A 12,268-nucleotide genomic window follows, 5' to 3' on the forward strand; every position below is an offset into this window, starting at 1 on the left:
TAATGCAGCTGACAAAAACCTTGTAAAAGTGTTGTCACAACATATTCTAACTTTAACATCTTCTAGCTAAATGTGCAAAACAGAAATGTGTAAATGCAATAGATTATATAGTCATTTCTAATACAATGTGCTTGCCATGGTTATAAATCATTATTTATTGTGGCCTAAAACTTTATTAACATTATAAAACAGTGGTATAATTAGTAATTGCTACCTTACTTCCATGTCATCTCACTGTATTCAACACTCTCCTCCAGGTTTTGAGGTATTAACCTCTTAGATTTCTGCCTCCACCATCCTTCTAGCAACCTGCTCCCTTTTTCCTCCTGTCGTCATGGTCAGAAGCAGCAAGTTTCCTATCTAGCACATTTAGTAACTGTAAGTCAAAACCTATGTTTGGCCAGTAACACAGAAGTGTTTATTTAGAGTATTGTGTGTCTGATGTGTACACTTTTGAACAGCTTTAAAAATAATAATACAGCTAATAAACTAAAAATCACTTGAAATTCAATTTTACATTTTTTAAGTATGAATCTGTGTTCTGTGATTGCACAATGCAATTGCCATTTTACCTCTTTAGCAAATTGCTACTGCGGACGTTTGCATTTTGACAGATATGGTTTTCAAAAATACGATGAGCTTCAAGTTGCTCTGCTGGTCACTTACTACAGCAGCAATGCAGCAATCAAAAATGTGTCCACTTTTCAAACACTTAGCTAAACTTTTTTTTGGAGAAAAAGTACAAACCTCTTATACAACTGTCATAAATACTTGTATTGGGATTATTGTAGTCTGTATAGTTGCCCTGTATACTATAATTTATTTCAAATAATCTCTGTGTTTCTTTACACTCCAGCCATACAACATAACCTATATAACATAACCAACATAACCATCTATAACCTAAAAAGTACACAGCTTCCGCTGACAGGAAACAAAACGTCAGGTTATGAGCAGCACATCGACACTGCGATGCAGAAGTAGACGGACGCAGATGCGGAGAGTATCCTGTTTCTGTGTGACACGATGCCAACGAGGCTGCTTCTGCTTCTCTGTCTGACAGGACTTGTGTTTGCCAGAGAACCGCCTGGTAAGAACATTTCAAATCCAGAATTTAACTATAGTGGAATAATAATAGTAAATAAAATATATCTTTTTGGAAGTACCTGAGCAGTTACTGGATTTGAAGGGCTTCTGATATAATCAATATGGCAAACATAATGAAAAGCTATTTTTATTGTTTCAATTTTACATTGAGCATGAAAATGATAATAAAAAGATTAATAGTATGAATGACCATATTTTTTTTATAACATTCCTAAAAATAATTTAGAACAGTCAGGACAGCACAACATGAAGAAAATATAGAAAATATGAGAACAGATCTTCATTTCGTAAATAATCAATAATTTCTTTTGTCAAATGAATTAAAATGTCAGTTTATGGTAAAGCTTCATTTCCTTGATCAAGCACATTCGGTGTAAATTCCAGTTGACGTCATTGTGTGCTTCCATTTCCTCATTGTGTGTGTGTGTGTGTGTGTGTGTGTGTGTGTGTGTGTGTGTGTGTGTGTGTGACAGAGAGAGATAAAAAGAGAGAGAGAGAGAGAGAGAGAGAGAGAGAGAGAGAGAGAGAGAGAGAGAGAGAGAGAGAGAGAGAGAGAGAGAGAGTGTGTGTGTGTGTGTGTGCAGTTTGAGTAGGTTATGAGTGTGTAACCCTATGATTTTGGGTTTCTGCTCATCATTGTCTCAACCCACGTGTTTCTCTGACAGATGTAGATTGTTTGGTGGTGCATCTGAAATATGTCCACTGTTCCTGGAATAAGCAGAGGGCTCCAGAAGTCAATTACACCTTCTACGGCTGGTTTGTAATTAGTGACAGCAACTCTCAAAAATGAAAACACATTTTGCTTCGTCGTCTGAATTGATCAAACTGCAAAGATTAAAATGTTGGACTTAAATGAAAGATGAAAGAGAAACACATTCTTTAAAACAGGGTGTTTTTTCATGTGCTATAAACTTCTGAAAGCATGTTATAGCACTTTTTCTATTCGTGCATTTATCTGGGGTGCAATCCCTTTCCATGCACGAACATGGTTTGAATTTGTAAGTGTGGAACTCTTACAAATTAATTATTTATCATTTATCTAATGTACCTAGAAGTTTGATAAATATGAGTCATGGTATGCAAAAGTAGAAAGTCACTCCAACAAACCTAACCACCACACTTTGCTTGATATGTCAATGTCTAAATTGTGATTTCTCAACAGGTTCCAGACGGGAAAAAGTAAAGAATTTAATGAGTGCCCCACCTATTTGTCCGAGAACAATACGAACACTGGATGCAACCTGCCCTTTAAGGACAACCAGAGGTTCCTCATATTTAACACCAAGCTGGTGAATGGCAACCAGACATCTCAGATGGAGCATCATCTTAAAACAAAAGGTATGCTTATTCAACTCAACATGGTGAGGTAATATTCAATATGGTAAATCAATTAAAGAATGAGAAAAAGTTATATTTGATGGGTGCAGCAGAACTGTAACACAAACCCATACTCTTCTTTTAGGGAAGGAAAAACAATGCTGTTATTTATAAAAGCAGGAGAGAAAATGAATGGAATTAAATGAAATAAAAAAGAGCCAAAATATATTGGCTGCCTGAGCACCTTGTCATCACATTGTGTATTCTGTACCATTTAATAGTTTGTATCTGTGTCTCCAGTTAAGTTAAATCCACCAACTAACGTGACTGTGACGAATGGATCTGACTCCAACCTGTGGCTCAACTGGAGCCAGATAAAGCATAGCTGTGTGGAGAGTGAGGTTCGATACAGGGTCAACAACAGGAATTGGGCGGTACGCAGTTTGAAGAATAAGAAAAATCTCCCGTCCTTCGTTTTCATTCCTCGCTTTGTTATATTGTCTTCAGTTTGCCCATCTCTTTTCTTAACTCCATCTTACTGTGCACAGACTTATCAGGTTCGTATTGGGGAGCAGAATTACTGCATCAACTTGCCCTCCAACAGTTCCCGCTATGAGATGCAAGTGAGGAGCAGATTTGGGGATGCCTGTGGAAAGTCTTCTTTCTGGAGTAACTGGAGCGAGCCTGTGGTCTGGGGATCCAACAACAGCACACGTAAAAAAATAAATCATTTAAAACAGGGGGACAAGGTCAATATAAAGTAGCTCACAGTAGCTGAAATAATGGCATAATCAAATAAATCCATCAGTTAACAACGTGGGATATCACAAACACACGCATATGATATAACTTTGTATTTTCGCTCAAGGCGAAGGTACATTATGAAACAAGAACAATCCACATCTCTCTCTCCCTCACAGACATCAATCAAAAGACCAGTCCGATGTCTGTGTGGACCCCGGTGCTGTACGCGGGGGGCGCTTTCATCCTCATCCTACTGGTCATGATGCTGCTGCACCATGAGAGGTGGGTCTCTTGTCATGTTTAAATTATGGTAGTTTTAGGACTACAGGGTACTACAGAGTACCACCAATGTGCATACTTGTTTCCTCAGTTTTCTTATTAATTTGATTAAATACTCTACAATATTTACCTAATAAAATGGTTAAATTGTTATAGCGCTGTAAAAGGGTTAGTTGTTCAGAACAACAGTATGTATAAGTGATGACAAAATGAAATTCACATTTGGTAATGCACTTTCTATCATTTGACATGGAAGGGGATTTGTGTTCAGTGTCTTTTTTTTACAAAAGTAATGTAATAAAATTGTATCATGTGAGTGAAAATGAGCCAAAACCTCCCGTACAGAATCAGAATCATCTTCATCCCTGTGGTTCCAAAGCCATCTCCGAAACTTCACAACATCGAGGTGAGTAGCATCCAGAGATGTTTTTATTTAGAAGTTAATAAAACTATAGACCAACACACTGTGGTCATTGAAAGACATATACAAGACAACAATCGAAACAAGTCATACATCCCTTCTCTTCTTTAAAGGACTGGTTTCAATTCCCCAAAGGCCTGAAAGGGAGTTTTAACTACAATGAGCGTCCCTGTCTTGTCCGGGAGTACTGCCATATCTCCCAGTCCGACAGCGAGGACTGCTCCATCCCTGTGAACGAATCGGACCTGTCCACCTCCTGCTCCTCCTCCACCTCCACAGTCTCGACTGAGGAGGAGATGGTTTCTGTTTAGGAGGCTCAGTGAAAAAATACTGCAAAGATCAGACAATTGGTAAAGAATGTTTTGATCCCCTCATGAGAAGCAAACAAAAATCAGTTTGAGGAACTTAAGCAATTGAGAAATTAAAGCAATTATTGTTTCTGATTGCCAACAACCTAATGCAGCAGTTATCGTAAAAAAAAAGAAAAAGAAAAACACTCTGAACCACTTCATTTATGCATCACTTTTAATTTGTGATACACAGTTCAAAGGTTCCTCTTGAAAACGTGCCTCAGGGTATATACATATACATCAAGTACTTGTCAGCCATTTTGAGGCGACAATATTTACTGTACAGCAGAGTTTTCTCTTTCTTCATGAGAGGTCTGTGCATTTCACCTCACAGGAGAACTCATCTAAGTTCCTCTCACATATCAGAAGAAAATGGCATTAGAGAACTTCTACTTCCTCTAACTTCCTATAATCCCTGATTTAAAGCATGTCAGTTAACAGTAACAGTCAACACAGTTATTCCTAAAAAATAAACTTTATTATTAGAGACACATATTTCACATGACTGAACTTCATCAGTGTGTCATTTTTGTACCATGTTTCTTAAAAACAAAAACCCAGCTTCACCATGATGATACCATGAATGTAACTTCAGCACAGGAGGAGGAGGGGGGAAAAGCCATACTAACAATCATTAAATGAGCTTCTGTATCAGCAGAGCGGACTTCCTTCCAGGGGACACTTACAGGATGATAAAATGATCAAATCACTGACGTCACTTCACGTTTTGCTTCAGTCGGGTATTTGTTTCTATATCTGAAATCTGAGTTTTATTCTTCTGCCTAAATTGAGCTAAGCAATATGGTTTTGATGTGCATCGCTATGTGTGTATTATTTTCATATATTTAACTTTTTATAAGACGTTATGTAATGAAACACATCCATATGCCGAAGTCCCTAAATAGACTGCACTAGGAATGTGATACCAACTTCATATACTCAATGCCAAGTTTTAAATAGTATTGCTCTTATGTGACTCTCTTTACACTGACAACACAAAATCATTGTTTGTTTTTTTTTACAATTTACAGTTGTTTGTTTTACAGTTTACAATTTAAATACTGAATTTCATATCGTAAATAGCCTTTGTATTGACTTATTAAATGCAGACTTGATGGTATTTGAAAGTGAAACCCCTTTAAGTGTCTATTATTGGATGATTGTATTTATAATGGCCTTTATAACATTTTGAAGGATACATGTTAGCCTATGTGAGTTTTTACAAACTGGCAACCTAAAATGTGTTCTTATTAGGGCCTTGAAATTAGTAAATACAACATAAGTGAATAACTCATCATCCATGAGAAAAGCCTATGTTGTTAAACCTTGCAGTAAACAATGGCTCATTAGAAAGTGGCAACACAACATTATAACAAGATGGTTGCATACTAGGCCTATATAACGATAGTTTCAACTGAGCGTCTTCAATTTCATAATCCTATTAATGTGCAAGTTACATATACTATCTTTGCACGTACTTTTTGAGTGTAACCTAAGATTTGCATTGTATGGTTTGTGTCCTACATCTAGTCTACTACTCAGGCTTTCTGTCATGATCTGTTTTGTTCAATAAATACACCCTCACGTCTCCATTTCTGCTGGACTACTGCAATGAGCAATATAAGAGCAGCCTACTTCGTCCTGCCCTGCACAGTTCTCTCACTGTCCACTAGAGGGCGTGTCGAGAGAGTTCCGGAGTAAGGAAACGAGTCTACGCATTTTTCTGATTCATGACGGGAAGGCGCAGGGCAAGTGGCCCCCGCAAGAAGAGAGCAGAACGAGTCAGCTAACGCTACTTCCCTAGCTGAACCGAACAGCTATCGCTATCAATTGATGTCTTCAGATGAAATTTAAGATATCGCCGTGCATTTAGTTGGTTTGATTCGCCGTTGGTCGTCCAAAAAACCCCACCCGACACAATGACAGACCCTGCGGTGGCCGACACTCGCCGGTTGAATTCCAAGCCCCAGGACCTGACGGACGCGTACGGCCCCCCCAGCAATTACCTGGAGATAGACGTCAGTGATCCACAGACCGTAGGAGTTGGACGGAACCGTTACACAAATTATGAAGTCCGCATGCGGGTAGGTGTTCAACCCACAAGTCAATACACACCCGGTGGTGCAGTGGTGGCTTTTATTCGCCACGCTAGCTAACAAATACAGGATTGTTGCGAGCTAGTTAGCACGTCGACCCAGCGACCGGGCTGTGACGTTGACGGTTGGCTCCTGGAAGGAGGTCAAGATGGCGCTCCAGTAAAAATCAAGGACCGGGGATTGTGCGGGGCCTGCGAAAGCCTTTGAGGTGTAACTTAGTGATCGAGGCTGTAGAAAGAAGTTTCGTGAACACACCCAGGACTGTTTTATATCTGCCGACCAACCGTGACAGGGTCGACGATAACGACAAAATTAACACACATACTTTAAACATGTTACTTCTGTCCTGTGAACGTGAGAAAAGTCACGTTAAGCTAACTGTTCACGTTACACGTAGACATGTAAAATAACGTTACTAACAAACACATCGAAAAGAGAAATGCTGGGGAAATGTCGGAAGTTTCATAGAATCGGGATATATGCCATTCAGGAAAGTTTGTTTTTCAAAATAAGTTGTGTTTATCGGGCGTTATTCTCATGCTAACGATAACCGTAGTTATTAGCTAGGTAACCCTATGGTAAGAGGAGTATCGGCAGTGAGTTTTACTTCTTCCGAAAGAAATCAAGAGTTGATCTCGTAAGTGTGAGTTACAAAATTGCTGACACTGCTAAATGTAAAAGAAAGTATTTCCAGGAAGCAGATGCTAGCGTGTCATCATTGTGACTTCTTTCTTTTTTCTTTTTTTTTTTTACTACAACGTCAAATTGTAGTGACTTTTATTAGAATATGTCTATTGTAATGTAAATGAGGACATTTTGTAATTCATTCACATAGGCATGCAGGTTAATTACACCATGTGACAGTTTCTTGGATCAGAGGTTGGGTTAACTGATTTATCAACTTGCATATCCAAATACAACAGACACACTTAAACAAAACAGACCAGTCTATGTTCAACGTATGTTTTTTTACACTCCACTTACTGACAACAGTGAAAGTCATGCAAAGGGTTCACTATAACCAATAACCATGGAAGCAGTGAGACATAATTACTGAAAATGAATGAATCGCACACACACTCATTCTAATTCTACTTCTCTTTTTAGACAAACCTTCCCATATTCAAACTGAAGGAATCGTGTGTGAGAAGAAGATACAGTGACTTTGAGTGGTTAAAGATTGAGCTGGAAAGAGACAGTAAGGTGAGTGTGCAATTATGTGTTGCAGTCTAATCAGGTACGCGGGCTGGCTGTTGGAAACTGGTAGTTACAATGATCTAAAAAGTGAGAACGTTTATGTTGTTAGGTAGGAAAATATCCCATTTATAGATTAAAGTAAAGAGTAGGATTAGGATGTAGTTTTTTCTTTTTCTGCATTGATGGTGAAGTTTTGTGCTGTCTTCCTTGTTTAATGTGTTGAATTTGCTTACATGACTCTGCGGTTCCATTCAAAATAAGTGTATTACTTAGCTGGATCTCAAATATATTAATGTAGCTTTCTGCAATTTTGATTTTTTACAGTATTTTGGTGCATGTTTGTCATTTTTCCTATTTCAGATTGTAGTACCATCTCTGCCGGGCAAAGCCCTGAAGAGACAGTTGCCATTCCGCGGCGATGGGGGCCTTTTTGACGAGTCCTTTGTTGAGGAGCGGCGATCGGGTCTCGAGCAGTTCATCAACAGGTCAGTAAATTCGGCCCTGAATTACAATGAACACACTTTGTGTTCTCAGATGTAAATATTCAAATGTATTTTTCACCTAACATGTGTTCACGTGGAAAATAATGGCTTGTTGACAAAAGACCTACAATAATTGATTGTATGGGATGATTCTATTATGAAGCTTGTCTTAATGCTGGTATTCTGTAAAATCTCTCGCCACAAAATGTGTTGATCGAAACTGAAATTCACATTTTAGTAAATTAGTAAAGTTAGTAAATGCTCAAAATGTCCAGCCCAACACAAGACTTAACCTAATCCATTTTTGAGCGTCAACTAACTAATCTACAATTCTGTCTCACTAGTCTCCATGAAACACACTTAAAACAATTACATTTTGTATATTGACCGTTTTGTGTCTATGTTTCTGCAGAATTGCAGGTCATCCCTTGGCCCAGAACGAGCGCTGTCTTCACATGTTTCTGCAAGACGAAAGCATTGACCGCCACTACATTCCTGGAAAAGTATGAGACTAACTAGGGTTACTAAGGGAGATGGGGGGCTTTTTCTTGTCTGTCTGTATCTGTATTCCATTATGTAATTCATATTAACTATATTTTACCCAACGTAGTGATTTAAACAATCTCCGCTGTATATTTTTTTTTGTAAACTCACCATAATGGTGTGTTCACACCGAAAGAGTGGCAAAATATTTGCGCGAGTACTTGTGAAGTCAATGCACGGACACGAATGGTTGTGGAAAAGCAAATGTTTTGCCGGGCGGCGCAAATGACGCGAAAAAGCGTTGTGAATATTTGCTTTTTCGCTCATTCGCTTTTTGGCCTTTTTGCCAGAGTTGAACTATTTCAACTCTGGCGAAAAATTCACCGGACGCTGAGTTGCGAAAGCCAATCACCGTGGAGAAGCTCCTCCCGCCGTCACCGCCGTCCTGCTGTAGCAGAATTCAACTGCTGCCGGTCCGCCCGAGGGAGCGCTGGTGGCGGCTTTGTTCAGACGTAGTTCCTGGAGGAGTCGGAGCTGTGTGCAACTAGGGATAATATTATGAACCCAGACACGGGGGTGTTTGATGTTCCGACATTTGTGGTATTTCCACAACAAGTGTAACGCAGAAATAGTTGTTAATGGTCAATAACGGAAAAGAAAACTGTTTTACAGGAACGTGACCGGGTCAGTTTAGGTTAGCTAGTGAGGCTATGTGCCGCGCCCTTTTTCGCTGCAACTCGTTGCGAAAAAGCGAATTAACCACATAAAAGCAAAAAAGTTGTTTTTAGTGTGAACATGGCATATGGAAAGCACCTCGTAGTATTAGGGATTATACCGTGAAGTTTTGTCACTCAATCACAATTTTCAGACTTAAAGTTGTGTTTGATACATTCCGTCTTTCCCTAAAAAGTGTTGTGTATTCATGATTGTTCACAATGTGAATAATGTCTAAATGTGGCACTAATGTGCAACATACATACAGCCTGTAAATGCAAGTTCTGATCCTGTTTTGTTCTTTGTTTTTTTTAGGTATGAATGAAGTAAGTTTGCTTTATTTGATCCTGTCTCAAGAGCTTTCTGGAAGTTAAAGGTGGCTGCATGGGCACTGTAAAGACCAAAGGCGATAGTTCACAAAAACTTAAGTAGAACAGTTAGAATATCATTTATAAACTATGACCGAGATCTGACTTCAAGCTGTCACTCTGTTCCGCAAAGGGAAGGCTGTTCTGCAAGCCAGTTTTGCCTTAGTCATTATCAAGCAGGAAACAAATTAATGTCAAATCTCATTTGCAGTTGAAAGGATTTTATTGGTAATGAGCGTACAAGAGTGATTCAGCTGTTTCTTCAAAACTTGCTTACAGAAGTTTATCACTCCACCAGTATGAAGCCACTACTAGTGTTTTGAGTTATGTGAACTATTGTTTCCTGGGGATAAGTACTGTACATCACCACTGACGAGCTTTGTGAAACATCTCTCAAACTAATCCTGATACATTGACAACCGCACTAATCATTGAATGGCAACATTTGCATGCTTTCTCTGCAATATATCTGTCTGTGTCACCCTGCATTTCCATTACATGCCTGTAATCACCATCTTATTGTTCAGTCTGACGACTCAGATCTTTATTTCTCTTAATTCTACAGACATGGATATGTGTAATATTTCTTCTGTGAATAGTATTACAATGTCGTGCCATTACATTAGTCCGTGCATCAGTAGATTTTGAGATTGACACAGCAGTGACCAAATCCATATAAGCTTGAACATGTCTCTATTATTTCTCATGTCTGTCTCTTTCTCTCTCTTATTGCAAAGACAATACAGACTGCTGCACCTGCCCCATGTACATTTATTTCGACATCACGTCATTATATAGCTGGTGGAAATGTCAGAACTGATAAGTATCAACAGTGTTGGAAAAACACAACTATTGCTCCTGGATAAAACTAAGAGATCCAATGTATAAATTGTTTGATGTTGTGTCTTTATTCAGTCATTCCACATACAATATGTACATTATTTTTCATTCAGTAATAGGTGAAAAAAACATGTTTCCATATAACCTTTTTGTCATAGCTATATAAATATATTTTTTTTTGATAATTGATTATGTTTTCTGAATGTCTTTTTAAATTGCTTTGATCAAGTTTAAAATGAGGGTAATTTCCTGCTTTGATTAATTTCTTCCTTTGCTAGCAGAGATGTGATGTTGACAATAGCCCTCCAAAGTCGAGCAACATGTAGCATCATGAAAAAGACAGTGACATTTTGTCATATTTCCCAAGAGTTTTATGTTCTGAACATGCTCTTAGACTGGGTTGATTCATGATTAATTGTTTTAAGTCTGCTGTTACGTTATCATGCCTACACTCTGGCTGTGTGTTGTCAAATCGGCTATTGGGAATGTTAAGTTGGGTAAAAAACCATATCTAAGCACTGTGACAAGAGGTTCATTATATGAACAATATTTCATTGTTTAAAGGCGTAATCAGCATCTGGTTTAATGATCTGAAATAAGGCTTTATTCTGCATTTACTTTATTTAGGCTTTATTCTGCACTTTTCTTTCTTCTTTTTTTTATTGTGAGGTGTATTAATACATGTTATCTTTGCAGTTCCACTATTGGTGACGAGGAACTTCCTTGTTAATTCTGTCCTCCAATTAAATTCCCTGCTGCCTGCTGTTTCATGTCTACATGTGTCTTTTCAGTTTTAAAGAGGAGAAACAGAATCCAGTCTGATTTAGTGTCGCACTGAGAAGCCGTGAGAGGAATCAGAGTCACGCGAGCTGGATGAATGACGGCAGATTGGCAAAGGATTTCATTTAACACAGAAATAGGAAAAGAGCATGATGAGGTTGAAATCCCTAGGGCAGAAATTTTACCACTTGACAAAATGATTTTACTTGAAACTGTCAAACTAGAGTGTTTACTTTTGGGCTGGTAAGTAAGAGATATGGAAATGACTAGTGTGGTGAGAATGGGTCGTGTTTTTCTTTGTTAAACACAGGTGTTCCCCACATTAATAATGAATATATTTTGAACACTCCCTTTGGCTTAAAACCCCCTTAAATCCCTCTCCAGAACAACCTGTACTGAACATGTACTATTGGTTAAGCCAGCTATTCACAACACTCGACCAGAGGTACTACTAAATGATTAGATTCGTTAGATTCAATACTGTTTTTTTTTTTTAAATATGTATTACTTGTTTCTTATTAATACTATCTCTTGCTGCTGAAATCCTGCAATTTCCCCACTGCAGACTATCTCATCTCTTATCTTAAAATATACGGTAGTGTTAACATCATATAGATTCGTTAGATTCATATCTAAATTAGCTCAAGAATTCCCATAAGTAAAAAGTCCAATTTCAGGCAGAGACAAATGCGTTTTCTCTGATAGCTGGCTAGGTTCCCTTGGATAAAGTGACAAGATGTTATCACAAAAGAGTGAAATGGCAGACAATCTGTGCCATTAAATGCTCCTAAAATGAAGTGAGGATATATGACCCTGAATACATCAGATCTGGGTTCATGATGGCAGGCGGTGATGGGTCAGAGTAGCATTATTCATTATAGTAATATTAGTCAATATTCATTATATATTTATACCGGTAATTATTGCCGACGGTTACATGACACATCTACAGCCCTTTTAGTTATATATATATATATATATTTAGTTTCGGTGAAGTTTAGTTACTTTTAGAAGAAGCTACTAAGACTTTTTCTTAAATATATCTCAATGGATCTTGTCATGTGCTGCACCGTAACTCACATTAATAAAG

The 12,268-nt window shown here is 38.2% G+C and overlaps 2 protein-coding genes across 4 annotated transcripts; both read left to right on the forward strand.

The window, feature by feature from the left end:
* Nucleotides 1-994: 994 nt before the first annotated feature.
* Nucleotides 995-5,797, forward strand: LOC137802607 (cytokine receptor common subunit gamma-like). 3 transcript variants are annotated; one of them, XM_068600601.1, is made up of 8 exons: nucleotides 995-1,090; nucleotides 1,773-1,867; nucleotides 2,270-2,445; nucleotides 2,725-2,858; nucleotides 2,973-3,138; nucleotides 3,345-3,450; nucleotides 3,793-3,853; nucleotides 3,982-5,797. In XM_068600601.1, the coding sequence occupies exons 2-8, from the start codon at nucleotides 1,803-1,805 to the stop codon at nucleotides 4,177-4,179; spliced, it is 906 nt and encodes a 301-aa protein (XP_068456702.1). In that variant the 5' UTR covers nucleotides 995-1,090; nucleotides 1,773-1,802; the 3' UTR covers nucleotides 4,180-5,797. The 3 variants fall into 3 exon arrangements, with proteins under 3 accessions (XP_068456702.1, XP_068456701.1, XP_068456703.1); XM_068600600.1 differs by having other exon boundaries at nucleotides 1,001-1,090; nucleotides 1,773-1,863; XM_068600602.1 differs by lacking the exon at nucleotides 995-1,090 and having other exon boundaries at nucleotides 1,381-1,867.
* Nucleotides 5,798-5,934: 137 nt separating this feature from the next.
* snx12 (sorting nexin 12) lies at nucleotides 5,935-11,163 on the forward strand. The gene is made up of 5 exons (XM_068601029.1): nucleotides 5,935-6,302; nucleotides 7,422-7,517; nucleotides 7,872-7,996; nucleotides 8,406-8,496; nucleotides 9,506-11,163. The coding sequence occupies exons 1-5, from the start codon at nucleotides 6,138-6,140 to the stop codon at nucleotides 9,509-9,511; spliced, it is 483 nt and encodes a 160-aa protein (XP_068457130.1). The 5' UTR covers nucleotides 5,935-6,137; the 3' UTR covers nucleotides 9,512-11,163.
* The last annotated feature ends 1,105 nt before the right edge of the window (nucleotides 11,164-12,268 follow it).

This window comes from Clinocottus analis, unplaced genomic scaffold (genome assembly GCF_023055335.1).
Source record: "Clinocottus analis isolate CAN_PGR_092001 unplaced genomic scaffold, fCliAna1.0.p SCAF_5, whole genome shotgun sequence".
NCBI classification, from domain to species: Eukaryota; Metazoa; Chordata; class Actinopteri; order Perciformes; family Cottidae; genus Clinocottus; species Clinocottus analis.

Bases quoted from the DNA above. Each gene is read 5' to 3' on its own strand.
- LOC137802607 (XM_068600600.1), top strand. From the start codon at position 1,027: ATGCCAACGAGGCTGCTTCTGCTTCTCTGTCTGACAGGACTTGTGTTT. The intron at 3,451-3,792 runs GTGGGTCTCTTG...CCTCCCGTACAG, and splicing joins ATGCTGCTGCACCATGAGAG to AATCAGAATCATCTTCATCC. The intron at 3,854-3,981 runs GTGAGTAGCATC...TCTTCTTTAAAG, and splicing joins CGAAACTTCACAACATCGAG to GACTGGTTTCAATTCCCCAA.
- snx12 (XM_068601029.1), top strand. From the start codon at position 6,138: ATGACAGACCCTGCGGTGGCCGACACTCGCCGGTTGAATTCCAAGCCC. The intron at 6,303-7,421 runs GTAGGTGTTCAA...TTCTCTTTTTAG, and splicing joins ATTATGAAGTCCGCATGCGG to ACAAACCTTCCCATATTCAA. The intron at 7,518-7,871 runs GTGAGTGTGCAA...TTCCTATTTCAG, and splicing joins AGCTGGAAAGAGACAGTAAG to ATTGTAGTACCATCTCTGCC.